The 24,105-nt window shown below is 41.5% G+C and overlaps 1 protein-coding gene across 1 annotated transcript in view; it reads left to right on the top strand.

The window, feature by feature from the left end:
• Window positions 1-7,617: 7,617 nt before the first annotated feature.
• TUBD1 (tubulin delta 1) overlaps window positions 7,618-24,105 on the top strand; it is a 405,148-nt gene continuing 388,660 nt past the window's right edge. Inside the window, exon 1 of the mRNA XM_044054532.1 lies at window positions 7,618-7,780. Coding sequence (XP_043910467.1) covers window positions 7,662-7,780 — 119 coding nt within the window. The 5' untranslated portion in view covers window positions 7,618-7,661. The remainder of the gene's footprint in view (window positions 7,781-24,105) is intronic.

Here is a 24,105-nt window from a genome sequence, read left to right as displayed (position 1 = left end):
AAGGATGAAGTATTTAGGCAGATATTCTGAAGTTAGAAACAAATCAAAAAGTACTTACTGAAAACAAAGAATTAGCTTGTCAAGAGTACTGAAAAGAGGGTAGTCGCATGAATGGCTAAGGCCTGGCTACTACTAATGCTGGTGTCACCACAGCATCACTCTATTGGAATACAGTACTCCTTTGCTTCTTCTCTCACTAGAAGCAAAATGTTAGCACCAATCCCAAGAAGAGAAGCAGGCTAACAGCCTGTTTGGTGATCAACAGTCTTGTCCCAGATGATGCTTGTAGCCTTTTTCTGTTAGATGCCTTGAATAGCAACCAGACCGATCAGGTACATTAAGCACAGACACACTCTCTCCAACTAGGGGGTTGAGATGACTCCTCCCCCAAAGGGCCCATCTCAACCCCCTAAAGGACCCATCTCAATACCGAAAGATTGCCAAAATTCTGGTAATAATGGCCACACAGGTAAAAACCACACTCTCCAAAGCTAAGAATACAGCATCCATGGGACCAGATGATATCCAGAGCTGTGTACTGCATGAACTACAAAATGAACTGGCACCTCACCTAAGTGTTATGTTTAATCATAGCCTCACCTCAGGCTTCGTGCCCACTGAGTGGTGCACAGCTACAGTTATCCCACTCCACAAGGGGGGATCCACCTTGGATCCTGGGAACTACTGCCCCATCAGTCTCGCAAGCCTGATCTGCAAGGCCATGGAACATATCATGGAACTTATAAACAAAGGCATTGGCAACCTTCAAACACTGGACCCCACCCTGTTTGGGTTCATGAAGGGCCGATCTTGTCTCCTGAACCTGATTGACTTTAGTCTCCAGAGATGTGGACAAGGGTAAGGCGGTCCACACACCCTGTCTAGACCTCACCAAGGTCTTCGATACCACCCCCCTCTCTGGAATCAAAGATAAACTTACTAAGCTGGGCATTAATCCCTTACATCACTCGATGGGTTGCCCAACTGCCTTGCTGACAGAACCCACACTGTAAAAGTAGCCGACTGCAAATCCAGCTTCAGACAAGTGGAGTACCTCAGGGTTCAGTCCTGGGACCGTACTTGTTTGGCATCTACTTCTCCGAAGTGCAAGCCAACACTAAGGGACTCTGACTAACAAAATTCGCAGATAGCTGCAAACTTGGAGCAATTATTGAATCCCCCAATGATGTGGATATTCTACAAAAGGGCTTACAGAAACAGATGCTTGGTGCCAGAGCCATGGGCTCAAGCTCATTGCCAAGAAATGTATAGTTATCCCCTTTAGGAAAAAACATGTACCCATGAATTACCACATAGGTGGCAGTCCATTAACACTGAAAGTGTGATAAGAGACTTAGGGACACAGGTGGACAGTGGTTTCACTTTCGATAACCACATTGCCACAACATTCAGGAAATCCTTCTATGCGGCACACCTCATCACTAAGGGCTTATCATCCAGAAAAAAAAGAGGTCATTGTCCCATTGTACTCATTCCTCATTAGACCTATTATAGAATACAACGCCCCATTTGGTATGTACCTCTCAAGACATCTGCAACAACTGGATAGGTCACAGAAATACCTCACTAAAAGAATCACAGGCCTAAAGCACATGCCCAATGCTGGCCATCTAAAAAAAACTCCAGCTATACTCTTGTCGCATATCGTCTACTCAGAGGCGATCTCTGCTTAACATACAAGGCATGTCAAACCCAGAGCTGTCATGCTACACTTAAAGACATCCCAATCCCTCAGAGCCACACACTCCAGGGATCTAAACCTTGTCATCACAATGAACAAAACATGCTAGAGGGATAGGTTCCTGACCCAGAGACTCCCAGACTCTGGAATAGACTGCCCATACATGTCAAGCAGAGCGCCTCTTTGGCCCTCTTCAAAAGGAACCTTGACGATTGGATGGGAGATAGGAAATTCACCCTGGGGATCACATCAGTCACCCTACTAGGGGTCCAGGGAAGTAAATATTGTGGGTAGAAGTAACCAGGGAATTGTTATGGCTAGGCTTGTATAGGCCCTAGGGCCGATAGCCTAGTACCAACCTATGAGAATCATTGCACTCTGCTCTTTCTCTTGCCAGGAACAGAATATAAGCACAGATTCCAAGATGTCCCCTATAAAGCAGTTATTAGGCTTTCTGGTAATGTCTTGTACTCCTCCTCTCACCAGGACAAAACAGAAGCACTAATCCCAAGATGACTACTGAGAGGCAGAATGTTGGCTCTCCAATAATTGGTGGTCTTGCAATGGATGCTTAAAGGTAAGCTGAAAAAAAAGGTTTATCCTAAACCCTGCACTGTGCACTAAGCAGTTGGTTATGAAAGTGGGTAACTTAAGTTTTAGCTGTCTAATAAGTTAAGTTAGGTTTTAGTGAAGAGCCACAATTGTTAAGAGCAAGATAGATTGAAAGAGGGGGTGGGCAATTTTGTATTCTGGTACTATGGACTACAGTAGGATTGCCAGTAAATGTAAATAGTCGAAGGGGAGTGATTTCACAAATTGGTAATCTTGTGCTTACTCACACCAGCCAGGGAAAGGAGAGAGGAAATTAGATATATGGTTAAATTAATGTAAGGGCAGGCAACTGGAAAGACAGTGGTGTTTAAAAAACACAACAGTAACAGGGTAGGAAAAAATTCTGTCTGACTCACAAGAGACAGAGCTGTGGTCTGTCTTCAAGTTTTAATATGCAGTTAAAAGCGGAATACAAGTAAAACATCACAGTGTACAACATAGAAAAAGATAAAGTAATACAAAATACAAGAAATAAAAATCAAACAAACCTTTCCTTTACAGCAAGCTGTGGCAGAGTCTGGGTGAGCCTTTCCAGTAAAGTTTTTGAAACATTCCACACGCTGCACTATCCACCAACTGCATATGACCAAGTAACCCCATTCTTTCTTGTACATTTGTTTACCGTCACTGTAGGAAAAGTACTGTGAAGAGCCCTTCTGGCTGACATTAAAGATTGAAACAATACTAATTTCATAAACTTTTATTGTACTTTGACTTAGGAATGGGGTCCATTCCCATCATGGTATTAGAAACCCAAAAGACATGGAGAAATTAAGAAAAAGGAAAGTCCAAGTGTTGCTTTTAAGCACTCCAGGCTTAAATTCTGTGCTATACTGTTAAGAGGTTTAGCTGTTCTGATATTGACTTGTGTGTGTATTTGATAATTGAGACAGATCTATGTACTGTTCCTGGTTTACTGCTGATGTTTAGATTTCTGAGAACACAGCAAGAGGTTCCCTGGTTTGATTCTTAGTAAGGGAGCCTTCTGTGCAGAGTCTGCATGCCCTCCCTGTGTTCAAGTGAGTTTCCTCTGGGTGCTTCAGTTTTCCTCCCACATTCCAAAGACATGCAGTAGGTGGATCTGATACTCTAAACTGGCCATAGGTGTGAGTGTGTGGTGTGTAAGAAGCAGCAGGGCTAGCCACCTGGAGGTGTGAACCTTGTTGAAGTGACACCCTGACCCCATGTGCAGAAATGGGGGAAAAGGGTTGTGGATGGATGTTTAGATAGCCTTTTGTTATTATTGCTCCCGTTTAATGAGTTATATATTGATGAATTTTTTATCATTGTGTCATAGGTTCATAGGTAGGTACTAGGCTGTCGGCCCTAGGGCCCATACAAGCCTAGCCAAAAAATGTACCCTGGCTTTCACCATCCAAGAAAATTATTTTCCTGTGCCCCTGTCGAGCAGAGCCACAGAAGTGATCCCCGGGGTGAATTTCCCATTTCCCATCCAGTCATCAAGATTTTTCTTGGAGTGCTAATGAGGAGCTCTGTTTGACATAGATAGGTAGTCTGTTCCAGAGTATGGGAAGTCTCTGGGACAGGAATCTATCCCTCCAGCATGTTCTGTTTATTGTGGTGACGAGGTTTAGGTCCCTAGAGCGTGTAGCTCGGAGGGATTGGGATTTCTTTAAGTGGAGCATGTCCAACAGCTCTGGGTTTGACATAGCTTTGTATGTTAGGCAGACATCGCCCCTGAGTAGGCGATATGCAATGGAGTAAAGCTGTAGTTTTTCAAGATGGTCTGCATAGGGCATCTGTTTGAGGTCAGTAATCCTCTTTGTGAGGTATTTCTGTGGTCTTTCCAGTTGTTGTAGATGTCTTGTGAGGTACGTACCAAAAGGGGCATTGTACTCTATAATGGGACTAATGAGTGATGAGTAGAGGGGAACAATGACCTCTTTTTTTTCTGGATGAGAAACCTTTTGTGATGAGATGAGCCACGTAGAAGGATTTCCTGACCACTATGGCGATGTGATTATCAAAGGAGAGACTACTGTCCACCTGTGTCCCAAGGTCTCATCACATTTTCGGCATTAAGTAGACTACCAGCTATGTGGTAGTTCATGGGTACAGAGTTTTTACCAAAGGGGATGACAATACACTTTTTGGCATTGAGCTTCAGGCCATGGCTTTGACACCAGGTATCTGTCTCAGTGAGGCCCTTTTGTAGTTTGTCCACATCGTTAGGAGTTTCGATTATGGCTCCTAGTTTGCAGTCATCTGCAAACTTTGTTAGCAAAAGACCTTCTGTGTTGGCCTGTACTTCAGAGAAGTTGATACCAAACAGGAGAGGACCCAGGACTGAACCCTGTGGTACTCCACTTGTCACTGGTCTGATGTCGGATTTGGAATCTGCTACTTTCTCAGTGTGGGTTCTGTCCGTGAGCCAGTTGGCAACCCATCTTGTGACATAGGGATTTATACCTAGTTTAGTGAGCTTATCTATAATTCCAGAGTGGGGGATGGTGTTGAAAGCCTTGGCGAGATCTAGATAAGCTGTGTGAACCATTTTACCCTCATCTATGGCTTTGGTGACTGCTTCAAAGAAGTCAATCAGGTTTAGGAGATATGATCTGCCTTTTACAAATCCAAACTGGGTAGGGTCCATAGTTTGGAGATTACCAATGTCTTTGTTTATGAGTTCTACAATGATACGTTCCATGGCCTTGCAGACCAGGCTAGTCAGGCTAATGGGGCGGTAGTTCCCGGGGTCTGTCATGGCTCCCCCTTTGTGGAGTGGGATAACTGTCGCGGAGGGCCATTCAGTGGGTACAAAGCCTGAGGTGAGGCTATGATTGAACATGGTACTTAGGTAGGGTGCCAGTTCATTCTGTAGTTCATGTAGAATGCACCCTGGGATATTGTCAGGTCCCATGGATGCTGTGTTCTTGGCTTTGGAGAGTGTGTTTTTTACCTGTGCAGCCGTGATTATAGGAACTTTTTATTTATTTTTTATTTTTTTATTTTTATTCATTTTTTATTTAACATTTGTTGACCAGGAATGTCTGACTAGGTTCCACAGATCCTGTTTTCAGCGGAGGCCCGGGGAGAAATGCTCCAGAAGCATGTGTTTACTTTGAATACTTTGCATTCTTCCGGTATAGAGATGGGCCCTCTAGGGGGTGAGAGGGGGGTAAAGTTAGCACTGAACCTATCTGCTAGGATGTTGGCAATATCAGTTGGTTCTGTATCTTTAGTGCCATTGTGCTGTAACTCAGAGCAGATCTGAGTGTTCCCATTTAGATTCTTGTCATAGCTATAGAATGCTTTCTAGTTGTCTTTAGAGTCAGTGGCAATTTTGTTTTTGTAACTAGCTTTGGAGGATTTTATGAGGGATCTCACCTTCTTACTGAGGTTGACCAGGGAGTTCCTCCAGTCATGGGATTTTACTCTTTTTTGCAACAGTTTCTTTCTTCTGTTGTAGAGTTTGTTTATGGCAGAGGACCACCAGATTGGCTTCCTTTTTTGGAGGATAACATCTTGGTTCTATTAGGGATAGCATGATCCATGCACTCGTGTAAGTGCTTATAAAGTGCATTTGTGTAGGATTCGGCAGTCATACCTCTATTGTCCATCTGCATGGGTGTCATGAAGTTTGCCACTTCTGTCTTAAGAAGTGTGAAGTTGGCTTTGGAGAAGTTTTTTACGATGGTTTCCCTAATTGGGGGTGGGGGTGGGATGTGGATGTCTAGGCTGATTAGCTTGTGGTCAGATCTGACCAACAAGGAATTGACCTCTGGTGTGGAACACCGGTTTCCCATGTTGGAAATGACCAGGTCTAGGATATTGCTGCCCCATCTGACCAGGTCTAGGATATTGCTGCCCCTGATGGGGGTGTGAATAAGTTGATCCAAGGCGTTGGAATGTATGAATTCTAGAAAACGTTGAGCAAAAGAGTTGGTACATGAGTAGTTTTCCCAGTTAATGGTGGGGTAGTTGAAATTACCCATTGTTAGGGTGTTGGGTTGTACCCTAATACTTTCCAGTGTATCAAGAAATAAGGAGTGTGAATCCTGGGGCATGGTGGGGAGTCTGTAGCAAGCTACAATTTGGATTGCGGTCTTTCCCAGAGTTAGTTGCACTTGGATGATCTTGGATGCGTTATGCTGTGCAACTAGCCTGGAGGTGTGGATATCCTTAATGAATATGGACATGCCTCAACCTTTAGTGCTTCGTTCTGGGTTAGGTGGCCGAAAGGTGAGGTATGAATTGTAGCCTGGTAATGCAGGGGTGCTCTCTGGAGCTTTGAACCAGGTCTCTGTCACTGCACAGATGTCAGTGTTCTCCATTTTAAGGAGTGCCTCGAGTGAGTGCATTTTCAGGTTTAGACTTCTAGCATTGAGTAGCATTACCCTCAGATTTTGCTTATTTGTACCTGTTACGGTGGTGAATTTGTCATTTGAACCTTGCCTAGAAAAGCACTATAGGGGTGGCAAGCTGTTGTAAAGGGACTTTGCAGAGACATACTTATTTTATTTATTTACATTTTGTTGACTGGGTTAGTCCCACTAGGCCAATGGCCTCTTTTCATTGTTGACCAGAGTGCCATTCCATGCCTCTCAACTGTACCCATTTTCACAGAATGTCCAGATTTTTGCCTCATATTTTTGGTCTGTTTTTCATAAAATTGTGGTTTTCTGGCAAATTAGTGGCAAATATAATAATGACAGACATTTGACTTTCAGACTTCATACCCATCCGAAAATTCATGTTAATGCAAAATCTGTTATTCTATTAACTTTCTAAGTTTGTAAGAGCAATGTTTAAAAAAATGTCCTTATTTTTAGGCCTTTACCCCCACCTTTATTAATGGCTTTGTCCAGATGTCTTGCTCTTAAGAGGTTGAGGGGTATGGTTCATACTGACGTATGGAAAATTTGCCAGCTTCACCCGGGAACTTCTGTAACTGCATTGAAATTGTTTGCGTCCACCTGGGCTACCTCAAACTCAGGCAGATAAGACCTCAGTTTAACATTTTCAGCCGAAGAAAGAAACACCATAAAAAGTAAATAAAATGCTAAAATATTTACTGGTACATAACTACCTCGTACTGCGTGTATGCATGTAAAACTGAGTCTAAAAGAAATCGAAGAAAAGGTCTTGTGAGATTTTGCCAAAAAGATCATTGGAGAGGAATGGGGTAAAAGAAAGGGCATTCAATGATTTGAGTGTTCTGCCTAGTAATCTTGCTGTTGGGGCAGTCTGTGTTGTTGAAATACAAATACGATTACTAATGGGTGACATAAGAAATAAAATGTTTTATTGTGCATGTGTTTTTTGCAGTAATTATTTTTCAGTTTCTTCTCTTATAGTACAAGTTGCACGGGCATTGCTTATTGACATGGAACCCAAAGTCATCAGTCAGACACTACTAAAAGCAGTTAAATCTGGCAAATGGAAATATGGTGAAAAGTCATACTTTTGTCAGAAACAGGGATCTGGAAACAATTGGGCCGATGGGTATGTTTTTTTTTTTGGTGTTTCTTTGTTCAGAGTTTTAACTTTTTAAGTACAACTTGATCAGTATTTTCTCAAATGAAGTTTTTTTTATCCTGTTTATTTTTAACTTCAAGAAAATAATTCACACTGCAACAAAACATAGAAGTGCAGTCCAATCTAACTTGTTTACAAATAAGAATGAGAACAAACTCTGGGATTAGTGCATCATCTTCATAATTGCTAATATAAGCATCTTGAAAACGAATGTCTGTATGAAAGCTTCTAACTTTGGCTGTCAAAAGTCTCAATTCACTGTGACTATAAAATTTATATTTGCACCATAATATCTGTCAACTCTGACAAAACAAAAAGCATCTCATTCCAGTCCGAGCCCAAAATAACTTGTAATCTTTCAATCAAATTAGTTATTATGGGGGGATCCAATGCATCATTAAAAAAAACACATGCTATCTAAAGCGCAAAATTAACAATACTTTAATGGTTAGTCAATAAACTATAACATTGAACATCAAAATATTACTAAGGGTACAGATGAAAAACCTTTGTGCAGATTCTGTTAACCTACCTCCAGGATCTGCTCTTCTGTCTTGAAATTTGCACACACGTTGCTAGTGTTCAAATCTTAGTTTAAATTCTTACCAGTCAGACTTCATGAATACAGTAACCATATACTTGTATTTAATAACCCTGCATTACTGAAACTGCTAAGAGGACCTTCTCGTCTTTTTTTCAAATTTCACGTGATTATATTTTTTCACTATGTAACAATAAAAAACACAAGCAACACTTTACCAGTTAGCCAACATTTTCAAATAAACCTGACAGTAGTTAACAGAAGATTAAAAAAAAAAAAAAACCTGAACAATTTTCAGAATAATTAAAACAAACTAATAATCTAATCCCATCAGGTGCAATTACTAAAGATACTTATAAATCAAGATACAGACTTAATTACAGTATTATAGCAAATTTGTTCTTGCAACAGATTTTCTTGAATTTTGAGTTTAATAATGACAAGGCATTGTTGATCATAGCATTATCTGTTATAGAAAAGTTCTGTATGACAGCTCAGTGGACTAAACTACAAAAACATTTCTCAACAAGCCTTTATTCCTGTATAACCCATGTTTAAATTTAAGCAGTTCAGAAGGCCAGGAAGTACCACACTCCAAAGATGCCTGAAAATATATAAATAGAACTTTTATTTTCACATAAATGCTCAGATAAATACGTTTTCATCCACAGACTACATCAGATGAATTAACACAGAAAAACAGCCCATTTATACCAGTAATGAGGTTTTGAATTCATCAATCGACAGTCTTATGAATATTCATGACTTTAATTGATGATGACTGTCGAGTGGTGAATTCAAAAACTCATCACTGGTGTAAATGGGCTGTTTTTTCTGTTTTTTTTCTGTGTTAATTCATTTGATGAAGTCTGTGGATGAAAATGTATTCATCTGAGCATTTATGTGGAAATAAAAGATGCATTTATATATTTTTGGGCATCTTTGGAGTGTGGATGTTCTTCGTGTTTCACTGTTGCAGTCATCACACTTGGGTTATCTGCCCGCAGGTAGCCCTCAGTTGGCCCGAATATCAGAGACTTAGTATTTCTGCGTCAGTGCTGTCACTCCAGGACTGACGTCAGGCCATCGGGTAAAAAAAGGCAGCCGATGCCATTACATCAGTCTTCCTTGCCGAGGAGCCCGAAGCAGAAGCAGTTCGCAAGTGCCAGTCAGCTGCTACCTATGTTTTCGTTTACTAATTGAATCATCCTGAAGTCTTCTAAAGCTAAGTACCCCGTTGGGCATCCTTTTTCTTGCTCTAACCAATGTCAGAAAAAGTTAATTGTCTTGCCTGTGGAAAGCAAATACCACACTGAGTTTTTCATTCTTACTGCGTCACCTGTCTAGGCCCAGACCACGACATACCTTGCTGTCGGTTTGTGCCTTGTTTAACACCCGAACCATTCGTCACTGGGCCCTTATTGTCGCTAAATACTTTCGTTCTCGATCTCCGTATTCCGAAATGGCTTCGGTAAGCCATCTGACTACTGATATTCCAAAAAAACGTAAGGATAAAGACAGAGACAGACAGCACAGGTTCAAAGCTGCTGACGATGCTTTTGTTAAGCTGCTTTTGCAGCCCCTGATGCCCGCTTCAGTGGCTTCGCAGGCCTCTACTGAGATCTGTTCGGCATCTGGTATGCCGCGAGACTCTTCTTCGACTATGGAACCGACAGATGTCTCTACCTTGGATGGGTCTAGAGCCGCTGAGCTGACACCGGCTTCTGAGGAAGTTCTTCATACTACCAATGTTCAACACAAACAGACTACTTCAGTTCTGTCCAAAACTACCAAATTTCTAAGGCCAAGAGTACGTGCTACACTTAGAAAACAGACAACCAAAGAGCATGCACCTGCTCCCTTGCTACAGAAAAAAATGCTTAGAATCGCAGAAGACCTTATTATGCTGATTGGGGAAGTCCGCCTTCCCCTGCTAAGAGAAAAGGGGACCAGTCCCCAGCAGCTTCAACAGACCAAGAGTCCGATTCTGAGGTTTCTGATTATGAAAACGTGCCCTTGTCTGCTTATGAGGATTCGGATGCAGAGGAATCCATTCCCTCTGCCTCTCCTCCAGTGGATTTCTCTTCTGGTGAAACCTTACATACTTTAAGGGAGCATTTCCACTGGGAATACCAAGGCTATCCTCCATCCAAAAAGAGACTCAGAGAATTTCTAGACTTGCCACAACACAGACCTTTAGCAATATCACCAGTCCTGGAAGTTGTTGATGTCTTTATGGAATCCAGTCTTACTCCTGATACTTTACCCCCTGCCCCTAGGAAACCAGACTGGTACTACAAGAATACCTGACCTTCTCAAATTTTTTTTCAAAAAATCCTTCTGCTGACCCAGAGATCATTTCCCGGGGGCCTAAAGGTATCAAGGCAAATACAGCTAAGAATCCCACCCCTTCAGACAGGGATTCCAGAGCTTTAGACAGATGGGGTAAGAAAGTATATACCTCTGCAACTCTTGCCATTAGGGCTTTGAATTGTCAGTTTCACATGCTGAAGTTACAACAGCATGTTATGGAACTTGTTGAGCAAAAAATAGCTACCTTTACAGACTGTGTAGAAAATAAAGAATTGCAAGAGCTTATGCATTCTGCAAGTCAAGTCAGCAAGCATACATTACAGTGTGGGTTTGATGCCCTAGAAGCGTCTTGCAGGGCAGCAGTCACTGGTTCTGTACGGAGAAGGCATTCTTGGCTTAAGGAGCAGACCTTGCCAGATCATGTCATATCCAAGTTACTAGACGGACCTTTGAACAAGGACAATCTGGCACCAAAGCAGAAGAGGTTCTTAAAAAGATGGAAGAAAAAGCTAAATCTATGCAGACAGTCAAAGAATTCTTACAAGCACAGCCTCCTAGATTCAGTAGGCATTGCCCCTCGAAGCATTGGTCCTTTCCAACTCCCTCAAGGCCATCTCAAACTAGACCCAGGGGAAATAGACCCACCAGACTACAGTCTCAGGGTATGCAGAGATCTAAGCAATGGAGTGCCTACACCTCTAAAGCAGGGAGTACCAAACCACCCCCTTGCGGAAAGAATTCCCAATGACTTCTCAACTCTACCCTCCTCCTCTGCCCAACTGCTTGTGCCCCTAGGAGGAAAACGTGCCCTTCATACAAAAAACTGGATTCCTTTCACCAAAGACCGATGGTAGCCAACATTGTATCTCAGGGGTACATATTTTACTTCCACTCACTGCCAACCCCAAAAGCGTTCCCAGACCTCCCTCTAAACCAGTGGGCAGAGGCTCAAAACCAAGTCCAATCCCTGCTGTCTATAAGGGCAATTCATCCGGTTCCTGCGGAACGGATAGGTCAAGGATTCTATTCCAGACTTTTCCTGGTATCCAGAAAAGAAGGCACTTGGCGCCCAATCCTAGAGCTTCCAGTTCTCAACACCTTCCTGGTGGTACCAAAATTCAAAATGCTCACCCTTCAGCAGCTTCTGCCTATGCTAGCCAAAGATGCCTGGTTAGTCACCCTAGACTTAAAAGAAGCCTATCTGCACATCTATATAAGGGAGTCATGCAGAAAATATCTATGCTTCAGGACAGGATCTATGCATTATCAGTTCTCTGCACTTCTCTTTGGCTTATCCTCTGCTCCCAGAGTATTTACAAAATGCCTGGCTCCAGCAATTGCTTACGGCAGACAGAGAAATATTCAAATTTACCCATACTTGGATGACTGCCTGATTCAGGCATCAGTCAGGAAAGGCTGTTGCAGCACCTAACATTTGTAAAAACCTACTAACATCCCTGGGGTACACAGTCAATGAAAAGAAATCAAAACTTAGTCCCAGTCAAAAGATTGTATTCCTGGGAGCAAGCTTGGACACAGCATCCCAGATGGAATTCCTCACTCCAGAAAAACAAGCCTAGCTGACAGGCTATTTTACTCAAATGGCCACAAGAACCCAATTATCAGCAAGGAAGGTCCTGCAGGCCCTAGGGTTCATGGCCTCATGCATCCTACTAATTCCATATGCCAGACTGCATATGAGGAAACTTCAGTGGTACTTAAGTCTTTGGTGCCAACATTCTCAAGGCCTGGAAACTGTCATTCCTGCCGTACCGTGTCTAAGGACAGAGTTCCTTTGGTGGGCAGCAGCATGCAACCACAAGGGACTGCCCTTTACCCAACCCTACGCCACCCACTCCCTAACCACAGATGCATCAGACTATGCCGGGGGGGGCACACACAGACGGCAAGTGTATTCAGGGCCACTGGAGCCCAAATCAAATGCATCTGCACATCAACCAAAAAAAGATGCTAGCTGTGCAGCACGCTCTGAAAGCTTTCAGATCCCTACTCTCGCCAGGACACCTGCTTATAAAAACAGACAACACCACAGTTGTGGTACATCAACAAGCAGGGGGGAACCCACTCTTAGCCACTCTGCAGGCTAGCCATGGCCGTGTGGAACACGGCCTTGGACATGTTAGGTACATCTGCAAGCTCAATTCCTGCCAGGCAAAAAAAACTCATAGGCAGATGATTTAAGCAGAAATCTCCTAGATGCACATGGGTGGCAACTACAGTCACGCACCTTCAACCTTCTGAATTAGAAATGGGGGACACCAGAGGTGGATCTCTTTGCCTCCCCTTGCAATCACCTGCTCAGTAGATTCTGCACCAGGACACCTCACAGCAGGGCCTGGAAAGTGGATGCCCTAGCCTTCCAGTGGGTAAATCTCTCAATTTATGCCTTTCCCACTTTGCCCCTCCTCTCAAGAGTATTGCTCAATATAAGACAGGACAGACCAAGGACAATTTTAATTGCCCCGGACTGGCCACGGCAACACTGGAACCCACTCCTGCAAAGCCTCTCACCAGTGCCACCCTGGCACCTACACCAGAACCCAACCCTGCTTTCTCAGCAGGGGGGGCAGATCTTGCATCCGCAACTGCAAACCCTAAATCTTGCAGCCTAGCTTATTCCTTAAATTCTCCCCCAGTAACCAGCCTAAGCAAGCAGGTGCTGGACGTCATCCTTAAGGCCAGAAGACCCAGTACAAGGAAATCCTATGCTGATACGTGGAAATGGTACTGCTCCTAGATTCAGTCAAAAGGAGAGGACACAACTCTGCCCTCCCTGCCTATAATCCTGGATTACTTAGCAGATCTACTCCACAGAGGCCTATCCTTCTCCATTAAGATCTATGCCTCTGCCATTTTGGCTCATTACAACACTGAGCCACCTCTCTTCTCTCACCCTCTTATCAAACAGTTCCTGAGAGGGTCAAACAACTTAAGGTCGCCAAGGAAAACACCCACCCCTGCTTGGGACCTTAACTTTGTACTGGAAAAGCTCACGCTACCCCCCTTTGAGCCTGCAGCATCAGCAGAGTTAAAATTCCTCTCTTGGAAAACAGCCTTGCTTCTGGCCATCACTTCAGCTAGAAGAGTGTCTGAGCTACAAGCACTTATGGCTGTGGGAACCCTTCACTATTTTCCATGCTGACAAGGTCTTCCTCAGGACTAACCCTTTTTTATGCCTAAAGTGGTGTCCAGTGTGGCTCTCAACTAATCTATCCATTTGCCTACCTTCTTCCCTAATCCATATAACAAAGGGGAAAGGATCCTGCACTCCTTGGACGTGCACACACAGCTCAGATTCTACCTTGATAGTACTAAGCCCTTCAGAAAATCTGACCAGTTACTAGTCAGCTTTGCACCGCTAACACAAGTCCAAGCAGGAAACACATAAAGCTGAAGGCTCAGTCTTGTCCACAAATGCTCAAAAAGCACGTTGATCACAGTTTAAAATAAGCAAAAGAATTTAATGAGATTATATAAAGCGCTTTTCGTCCCACAAATTTGTGGGACTTCTTCAGATTAAAAACAGTGGTAAGAACACTACGTTATATCCTGTACTCGTAATCACGAGTGAACGTTTAGCTGTGCTGATAGGCCAACAACATACAAATTCATAGTTTTAATACATAATGAAAACTGTTTAAAAACTAACATAAAAGCACATCACTATACAAACTCTATAGCCGTATACAAAATAAAATCTATACAACTACAATACATATTTAAAATAATCCATTAAGGCATGAACACCACAGAGGATGTATAAAGTGTATAAAATACGTTTTCTGGTCATGCCTGTCATTCCTGTACAAAATAAATACTGGAATACTACTCTAATTACTGCTATAGATATTTAGATGTTGATAAAATATGTAAAATGTATAAATTGTTTGTGTCTTTCAGCTTTTCCCGGTTAGGGGTCGCCACAGCGGAACTCCAGTCCGCTAATGATTGGCAGTTGATTTTTACATACCGGCTTGCCAGGCCTGACGCGCAACCTTCAACGAAGGTACGCCCATTCACGCATGTCTCCACGCAGAAGACGCTCTAGCTGAGAATCAAACCGGGCAGCTACATTTGTTAAATAGTTATATTAAATACATAGGTTAAATAATTGATCTATTAATTTAATCATATATACACACACATTTTTTAGATAAAATGTATATAATTGTTTAATCAACATAAACTCTTTAATTTTAAACTGCTTTTAAACTAGTTTATCTGGTTAAACTCTTTAATTTAAAATAGAGTAAATAGAACATGTTTCATTCAGGCCTGGGGGTGAGCATGCATTCGTAAGCAACTGCCAGTTCCAACACTTCAAATTGAACTGAGTTAGGTCCCCCCTCCCATCTGAGTGAATACAATCTACACCTCTAAATAAAAATTTATGGTCGGGGTACTCAGCAATATGTTTCACTAAAGCGTTCTCCACTTTACCTTTCCTAATGTAATATAGGTGTTCATAGACCCGCTCACGTAGTTTCCTGTCTGTCTTCCCAAAATAAAATGCACATTTTTGACACTGTGCTTCATAAACAACCCCTTTTGATTGGCAATTGAATTTGTGTTTCACTTTATAGGTATTATTCCCAATACTGAAGGTCTCCCCAGTAGCCATAAAAGTACAATAATTACACATGTTGCATTGAAACATGCCCTTCCTCCATGGGGTTCCTTGAACATGACTATTATTTGTTTCAAATTTCTACCTCTCTTCCACACTATCTTTGGTGTTTCTGGTAGTTTCTCTGTCAGTTCATTATCACAGTGGATCAAAGGCCAATTTTTTTGAATAATAAATGAAATGAATTCACTGTCTAAACTGAAAGGGGGTAATAAATTTCAACCATGGTATGTTTTCAACATTGACACGGTCCTGGACCCCTAAGCGTGGTACGCTGCCAAGGATTGGTTGGTATATCCCTTGTTCTCTCTTCCCCATAACTTCTACAGTAGGTTTGTCGATAAGTTGGCTAGGATAACCACGTCTGGCAAACATGTCTTTCAATAGGTGACACTCATTCAAAAGGTCAGTTTCCCTTGATACCATCCATGCGGCCCTGACCAGCTGCCCTTTCACTACTGATCTTTTCTACCAAGGGTGATTACTACTATAATGTAGGAAACTATTGGAAAAAGTCTCCTTGCTAAAAGTTTTGCCCAAAAGGATTTGTTACTGTAGTCGTTGCATAAGTCAACATCTAGGTAGGCAATCCTATCAGTGTTATAAGTGTATGTAAATGACAAAAGGTTAGAAGTTGAGTTGAAGAATGCTACTAAATCAGTGGCTGATTTCTCATCGCCTTCTATTAATATGAAAATATCGTCAAGAAAGCGAGTATAAAACTTAATCGGATTGGCCACCTCACTGTTCTTCCCCACTGTCTCCTGCTCCCAGTATGCCATGACTAAATTCGAAAAACTTGCCCCACACGGGGAGCCCATGGCCACACCAACTTTCTGAAGGTAAATCTTGTTGTTAAAGGTCAAAAAATTGTAAGATAGAACAATATCCAACAATTCTTGCACCAATCCTATTTCTGATTGAGGAGCTCCTCTTTTTCTAAGCATGAAATTGATCTATTCGATGCCTTCCTCATGGGGAATGGATGAATACAAATCCTTTACATCAGTGGTCAAACATTTTAATGTTTCATCAAACTCAAGACCATTGATGTTCTGGAGAAATGACCAAGAATCTTTACAAATGGCAGAATCCTGTGCCACATATTTTTGAAGAATGTTATCCACTAGTTTAGCGCAAGGATAGGTGATGCTGTTTCTAGCATCAACTAAAGGTCTCCTGGTCGGATCTATCAGAGATTTGTGAATTTTGGGGATTCCGAATAAAGTTGGAGTTCTGGGTGACAACATAGTAAGGTAATTCATAGTTGATATATCAATTCTTCCTTCTACGAACAAGTCGTTAATAAATGAACGTATGTTAGAATATGCTTGAGTTCATTCCTAGACTTTTCTTGATATGTACTACTGTCCAGGATTTCTAACATTTGTATCATGTATTGTTTTTCCTGCATGACTACTAGGCCACCAACCTTATCGGGTTGCATGATTCTAACCCCTGCTGTTCTAATAGTATCTATGGCTGTTTTCTCTTCCACAAAAATATTAAATGTTGTATTTCTATGGTGTATGCTTGTAGACAGCATGTTTCGCAGGTCAATTTCACACACTTTATCAAACGGGGCTAAAGACGGGTGCATTTCTAGTACAAAAGTGCTAGCGACATGAATATCATTATGCATCACTGTGTCCCCCCCCCCCCAAAAAAAAGAAGTCTCAAATTCATTTTCCTAAAGAAAAGTTTCACATCGATAATAGTTTTCGCTAAATCAGCCTTACTACTGGGTACAAAAGTGTTACCCTTGGAAAAGACCTCGACCAACTATGGATCAATTTGAACATTAGTGTATTTAAAAATTTTGAAGTCTCTACTAGCATTGGACAAAATGCAACAGTCACCTTGATTGATGTAGTTAATGTTATTTAGCTCCCTCTCTTCCCTCGTTTGTTGGAGTTGTTGAAGTTGTGGTAACTGTTCGGTACTGGCATTCTGTCTCTAATGTGAGGCTCCGTTCCGAAAATTTCCATGTTGTTCTGGATACATTTCATGAAAACAGTCATGGTTTGAAGTAGTTGTAGTGTTCAAGTCCCTGTTTTGCAGTTGCCCCATATTGCTGGAATTTCTTAATGTAGTACCTTGTTCTACCACATTGTTGACTTGTGGGTTACAGTCGTGTTGGTTTAACTGTTCTCCTCCATTCAAACATTCTGCCCTGATAGATGGTCCTGTTTGGGAAGGGGGAGGTTTTGGGTATGCTCGATTGTTGCCATACGCTTGGCGATCCCTGTTGAGTTTCTTCAGTTTGGTTTCCTTGCTCTTATTAAGGTATTGGTCTATGCTGCCAAATATGCGGTCATAGTCATACTTATAGCATGGAAAATCGATGCTCTTTTGAATAGATTCATCCAACAGGGTTGCTTCTTCGACCAATACATCAGGTGCCTTTTGATAATGTTTACACATCAGCTCCAATAATTCCAAGCCATGTTTATTAAAAAGTTTTAATAAATCCTGATGAAGCAGTGACCCGTTGACCAACCCTGTTGGGTACTGCCAAGACCTCAAACATTTGGGTACAATGCCCTCACACTCTTGGAAGTAAGCAATTTCCAGTTGTATTTTTTTATATTTCAATAGTTTCTGGTCGAAGGCCTTTAATTGGGTCAAAATATCTATGGATCCCCCAGCCGGTTGCTCCTGGGCACTACTGTTGGATGGTGCCTGCAATGTTAACAGTTTTGTTAACCATTGAGTTAGTTTTGGAGCTCCAGTAAGTCCCGGGGTGCCATTCATGTTGTTTTGCATGCTTCCTGATTGCAAACAACTCTGTTGCGTTTTGCTTACAAAATGCAAGTTCTCAGTTGCTGTTTGTTCTGAACTAGAAAGTGTTGTTACTTCAGCACGGGTGTTTTCTACGGTAGTTACTTTTTCATTGGAGTCGTTTTGCGTAATATTTAGTAAGGAAACTGGTATTTGCATCCCAGTCAAAGTTGTAGGTGAAAAATTATATGGTGCTGCTTACTGTGATGGATTTGAAGTCTTCTTAAGACACTCGGTCTTGCTGGCTGTATTCTGCTAAAGTCAAAGTCTGGTTATATTTGCATTCACAGTCTGTTGCATACAGAAACTTGCAAAATATATACTGATGAGAGAATATACTTTGCAGCACCTGTCTTTAAGAGCCGTAACCAATAACTATATAATAAACCACACGTACTTCTGTTACAGCTTAAAGTACTGTTCCACTTTACTTCTCATATAGTACAGATAATGTGAGAGATATAACATTTACCTCGAGACAGATGCGTGTCTACCTATACCTCTAACCTTAACTGGATTCATACAGATCTTTATATACAATTTTAGTCATGCACATACATATACATTTCCTCTTGGTGTTATATTTTGGAGAATTGCTCATCCTGTAGAAACAGTACTAATTGTTGCAGATGCTGACGCAAATGCTGACTTGATTCTGAATTTATAAGAAGCCAGCTTTTCTGACAATGTACACATCCTGTATTCTGTTTGGGTCTTTGTATAAGAACGTCTGTTCTTGTGCCAGTGCTGATAAACCTGTCCTGTTGTCCATGCAGAAAAACATGTTTTTGAGGAAACACAGTCACAGTGTCCATTGTCCATTCTTTAAAAGCAGATTTTGCATTTTTGCTCCTGCATACATCCTGTTTTTAAGTCTGTAAGGGAAAAATGTCCATTCAGCAGATTCCTTATTTTCCAAGCCATGGTCATTTAGTATGAATGCTGATCACATATTACTAAACTCTGTTTCTGCATTTAAGCAAGCTTTATTTTATACCTTATTTATGTTACATATTTGTAACAGAATTACTTTCAACCTTTTTATTCACTGTTAAATACACTCTAACAGTAGGTATTAAATCAAGTCTCTGTGCTAGTGTATCCACTCATTGGGGCTAAAGACTCAACTAGGGCAAAGAGTTCTTTGTTGTCGCTGTCTTGTTGCAGCATTGTAGTGTCAATGGCAGTTTCTTCAGCCATGACGAAAAGACTCAAAACCGCTAACACAGGTCAAACCAGTTGTTAGCCTATCAGCACGGCTAAAAGTTCACTCATGATTACGAGTACAGGATATAACGTAGTGTTCGTACCATTGTTTTTAATCTGAAGAAGTCCCACAAATTTGTGGGACGAAAAGCACTTTATATAATCGCATTAAATTCTTTTGCTTATTTTAAACTGTGATCAACATGCTTTTTGAGCATTTGTAGACAAGACGGAGCCATTTCAAAGCAAACCGTTTCCAAATGGATAGCACATTGCATCCATTTCTGCTAGAAGCACCTTGGGAAACCAACCCCTCAGGGGGTCAAAACATATTCCACTAGGGCAACTTCTACCTGTACAGCATTCCTCATGGGAGTCCCTACCAGGGACATCCTGGAATCTGCTACCTGGAGTTCTGTACACACCTTCAGTAAGCATTACCACCTGCCTATCTTTTCCAAATCCAGGGCAAGTTTTGCAACAGCAGTCCTGCAAGGCATTCTAGCCAGCCATACCTCTTCTTGACTGCCTCCACCCTTCTTCAGCTTTGAGAATCTACCAAAATGTGATGTCTGCAACAGTGAAGCACAGAACATAGTACAGTTGTGTACACTTACCATAAATGTGGATGTTCAAGTGTATTCACTGTTGCAGTCCTGGTTTCCCTCCCTCCAACCCCCTGGATGTTCTTCGTGTTTCACTGTTGCAGTCATCACATTTGGGTTATCTAACTGCAGGTAGTCTTCAGTCGGCCTGTATACCAGAGTCTTGGGATTTCTGCGTCGGATGCTGTCGCTTCTTCCATAACGTCAGGTCATCATGGGTATAAAACATGCCGCTGTTGCCATTACATCAGCTTTTCTTGCCGTGCAGTGTCCGAAGCAGAAGCAGTTCGCAAGTGCCGGTTGGCTGCCTCCTGAAATTTTAGTTACCCAAATGTGATGACTGCAACAGTGAAACACGAACATCTTACCATAAATGTAGATGTTCACGTGTTTTCACTGTTGCTGTCCTGGTTTCCCTCCCTCCAACCCCCTGATTTTCTCTCTTTCTCACTCTAAACTCTCTATACCTTTTACTACCCCCCCTTCAGGGGTATTGGTATTTACTTTTTACTGGTGATGTTTTCCCCCACCATAACTTAGCTCCCTATTGGGGGGTTGCTGACATTTGGGGCAAGAAAAACTGATGTAATGGTGCCGGCTGCCTGTTTCTATACCCCTGGCGTCAGTCCTGGAGCGACAGCATCCAACACAGAAATATTAAGTCTTTGGTATTCGTGCCGACTGAGGGCTACCTGCAGGCAGATAACCCAAGTGTGATGACTGCAACAGTGAATACATTCAAACATCTACATTTATAGTATGTGTGCACAATTCTGGCCTTCTAAACTGCTTAGATTTTATTCTTGTTTAAGTGTTGAAGGCTGCTTCCCTAATCTCTGACTGTTTTTTCCATGAGTACATGTACATAAGCTGTCTCTTAAGTTCAAGAAAAATTCAAATTGGTTAGCATCATATAGAAGTTTACATCAAATCATCACGGACCTCTCCTAGAAAGGGTATCTCATCATAATTGTTTAAGCAGTAGCGGTCAAAAAAATCCTTCCCATAGTTGTCCCATAAAATTACCATGTCCAGTTTTATATTTTTCCTATTAAAGGGAGAAAGCTCAGAAAAAGGAAAAGACTACCAGGATAGTTTAACTTTGAGAAACACTGAGAATCACTCTTTGCAAGTCCGTCTTGAGTACACCACATAGTCATAGAAGGGAATCATAATACAGTTAGCAGTTTATGCCAACAATTCATGGTCAGATGGTCACAGTCTCCTGACTCTTGTAACAACTCACAGATAAATTGCCCATACAGGAATGGGTTTGGATTAAGAACAGTTTTTGAATTTGTTACTTCATGGAAATTGGATAATAAAAACCTTTTCACTATGAAGTCAAAAATCTGAATAAAAGGAATATGACTAGAAGAAGTACAAAGGATTCAGATGCTACTAAGCACATTCCAGTAAAAAGAAAAAAAAGGAGAGGATTTAGTTAAGAATAAAAAAAAAGAAAATCAGCAATGGAAGGAATAATACATAAGTGGAACATTTTTCACAAAATTTAAATGATTCTGAGGTTCTTGAAATACATTCTTCTGTTTTTACTCACTGTAGTAGGATTGTAGATGCCAGCTTTATGTCAGTTCAGTTGATTCTGTTTACTTACCAAATCTTCTCCAGCTACTATTGAGGGATCTGACATCCCAGATAAAGGTTTTAAGGAGACTATAGAATTGATGGACATGCTCCACCTAAAGAAAACCATATCCCCTCGAGCCACACGCTGTAGGGATCTAAACCTCACCACAACAATAAATAGGACGTGCTGAAGGGATAGAGTCCTGTCCCTGAGACTTCCCATGCTTTGGAACAGGATTCCAATCTACATTAGGCAGAGCTCCTCGCTAACACTCTTCAAGAGAAACCTTGACGAGTGGATGGGAAACAAAAAGTTTATCCCGGGGATGACTTCAGTGGCTCTGCTGGACAGAGGCACAGGGAACTAATCTAAGTGGGTGGCAAAAGCCAACACATTCTGGATAGGCTTATAAATGCCTTTGGGCAGATAGCCTAGTACCTACCTATGAACTTAGCCAGGTTGCCGCACTTGTATAACAGACTACTGTTTTAAATAAGTCATTAGGGTGTCTAGTAAGTTAACATTATAGTCTCTGGAAAATCCACAGTTGCAAAAAACATTATTCATACTTTGATATGTTGAGGTAACATTCAGACAACCTTGATACATTGAGGAGCATTGATCCCAAGAAATTTGCGCACACAATACTTTTTCTGTGGAAAACTTTGCATCAATGAAAGCACAACCAGAACCGCAACTTTTAACAAAACCATATTCCATTTTTACTGAGTTTCGCTAGCTTACTGTACATCCCCGCTCCCTTCACTTTCAGTCACATCAGATTAAAACCTAACTCATGCATACTGTTTTCCACTAAAACAGAAATCCAAAGACAAAGCCTAGCACTATTGAATTAAGCAAACCACATTATTTATAACACCAAATACTTCTGGAAGGAAGTCAGTACAGTTCCAGGAAAGAAAAAGCATGCTAACGTTCAGTTACCCTTCTTTTTCAAAGAGATTTCATTTGCATTCTTTATTTCCCCTCCCCACAAGCTCAACTTCCTCTTGTAATTGCCCATTCTTATTTGACAAGAATACCTCTCCTTTCCACCTTAAAAAGTTTCCAAATATGAAAAAACATAAGGAAGCTTGCTAACTGTAGACAGCTTGGCTCTGATGTTATTAAATCTTGCTTCCTTAAGCTTTGTAAGGGCTGCATGTCTCATCCACTAAACTACCTCATCAACATGTCCCTTTTACTAAGCTCTTTCCCAGTCTTCGGAAGAAGGCAGTTGTTTACCCCTTCCATAAGACCATTTTCTGACTCCAGTCTCAGACTTTCATCTCACTTCCCTTCTACCTACCATGGCTAAGTTCCTTAAAGATGTTTAGCTGCAAGCCTCCAGAGTTCTAAACTTGTATTATGAACTCTATAGATACCAGCATGGCTTCATTTTGGTTGAAACTGTAATCTGTATTCTCCCTGACCAATTAATTTCTTACTTCAGTGAGCAATAATTTTGATTTGTGGTACTTTCTTTATAAACCTTACTAAAAACTGCTGCTCTGTCAACTGTGACCTGCTGCAACACTCCCTACACTTTGCCAGACTTCTCCATTGAGACCCCTACCTGAATTGCAAGTTACTTATCTATCATGTCTTTCAGAACAAAGCTTAACACTAGCACATCTTCCCACAGCCTCATTTTATCCAGTGTTCCGTAAGATTCTGAATCAAGGTTCCTTCTGTTTTCCCTGTTTTTATAAAAATAATTCCTGCCCTATTGAAACCAATAACCACACGTTAAAAGAAGATGAGAAAAAAAAACAGATCGGTTATTTGAAAAACAGCTTGGCAGCCAACAGATGAATATGCGTTCAGCCGGTGATCAAAGACTGTGTTCAGACTGGCAGCAAAGAAGTTCTGAGGATAGTACATTCATACGTCACCTTTATACCCTACGCCAGATGTGGGAGTGTACATGTGACATACGATATCATGTTTGCAACCTAAAGCTTTGGTATACTGACCGGATGTCAGGCTGCCCTTGGCAGGGAATCCCTACTGTAAAGAATACTGCAACAATGAAGAGAAGGACATCTACTGTTATGGTAAGATTTTACTTAACTGTACTTGCAGATAGAGATGAGAAGAAGCAATTGCTTAAAAGACCAGCCTGCCAAAAACTAGTTTGTAGATGTAAGCCAGAAGTTGGAAGTACTTGTGGAAAAGAACTGTCATCTGGAATAGGTGGAAGTAATAACTTTGTATAAAAATGGCTACTCTTTCCATATTATAATTGAATGTAAATGGCCTTACATGTATAGACAAAGAGCACGGAGTGTTGAATTATATTAAAAAGCATAGGGTGCGAATACCAATGTTGCAGGAAATACATTTGGACAGAAATGATGATGTGAATTTGACAAAGGATTGCAGGATTGACAATCAGAAGAATATTCGGGACAACAAAAAAGGGGAGTAATAATACCGGATTGCTAGAGGTCTCCCCACAGTGAGGCCAGTCTTGCTGTGACCCGTTTGCCTGTCCCCTAAACAAGTGCAGCAACTACTTTGCCCTAATCCTCCCTCTGGGGAGTCACTGAGAGATGCTATTCCCCACCTTTGGCCTTCAAGACTGCTGTATGCCTTTCCCAAAAT

The sequence above is a fragment of the Protopterus annectens genome, chromosome 13.part0 (genome assembly GCF_019279795.1).
Source record: "Protopterus annectens isolate FY-2018-M chromosome 13.part0, PAN1.0, whole genome shotgun sequence".
Lineage (NCBI taxonomy): Eukaryota > Metazoa > Chordata > Ceratodontiformes > Protopteridae > Protopterus > Protopterus annectens.
Note: the sequence above shows the minus strand (reverse complement) of the source record. Positions and strands in the feature narration are given on the sequence as shown.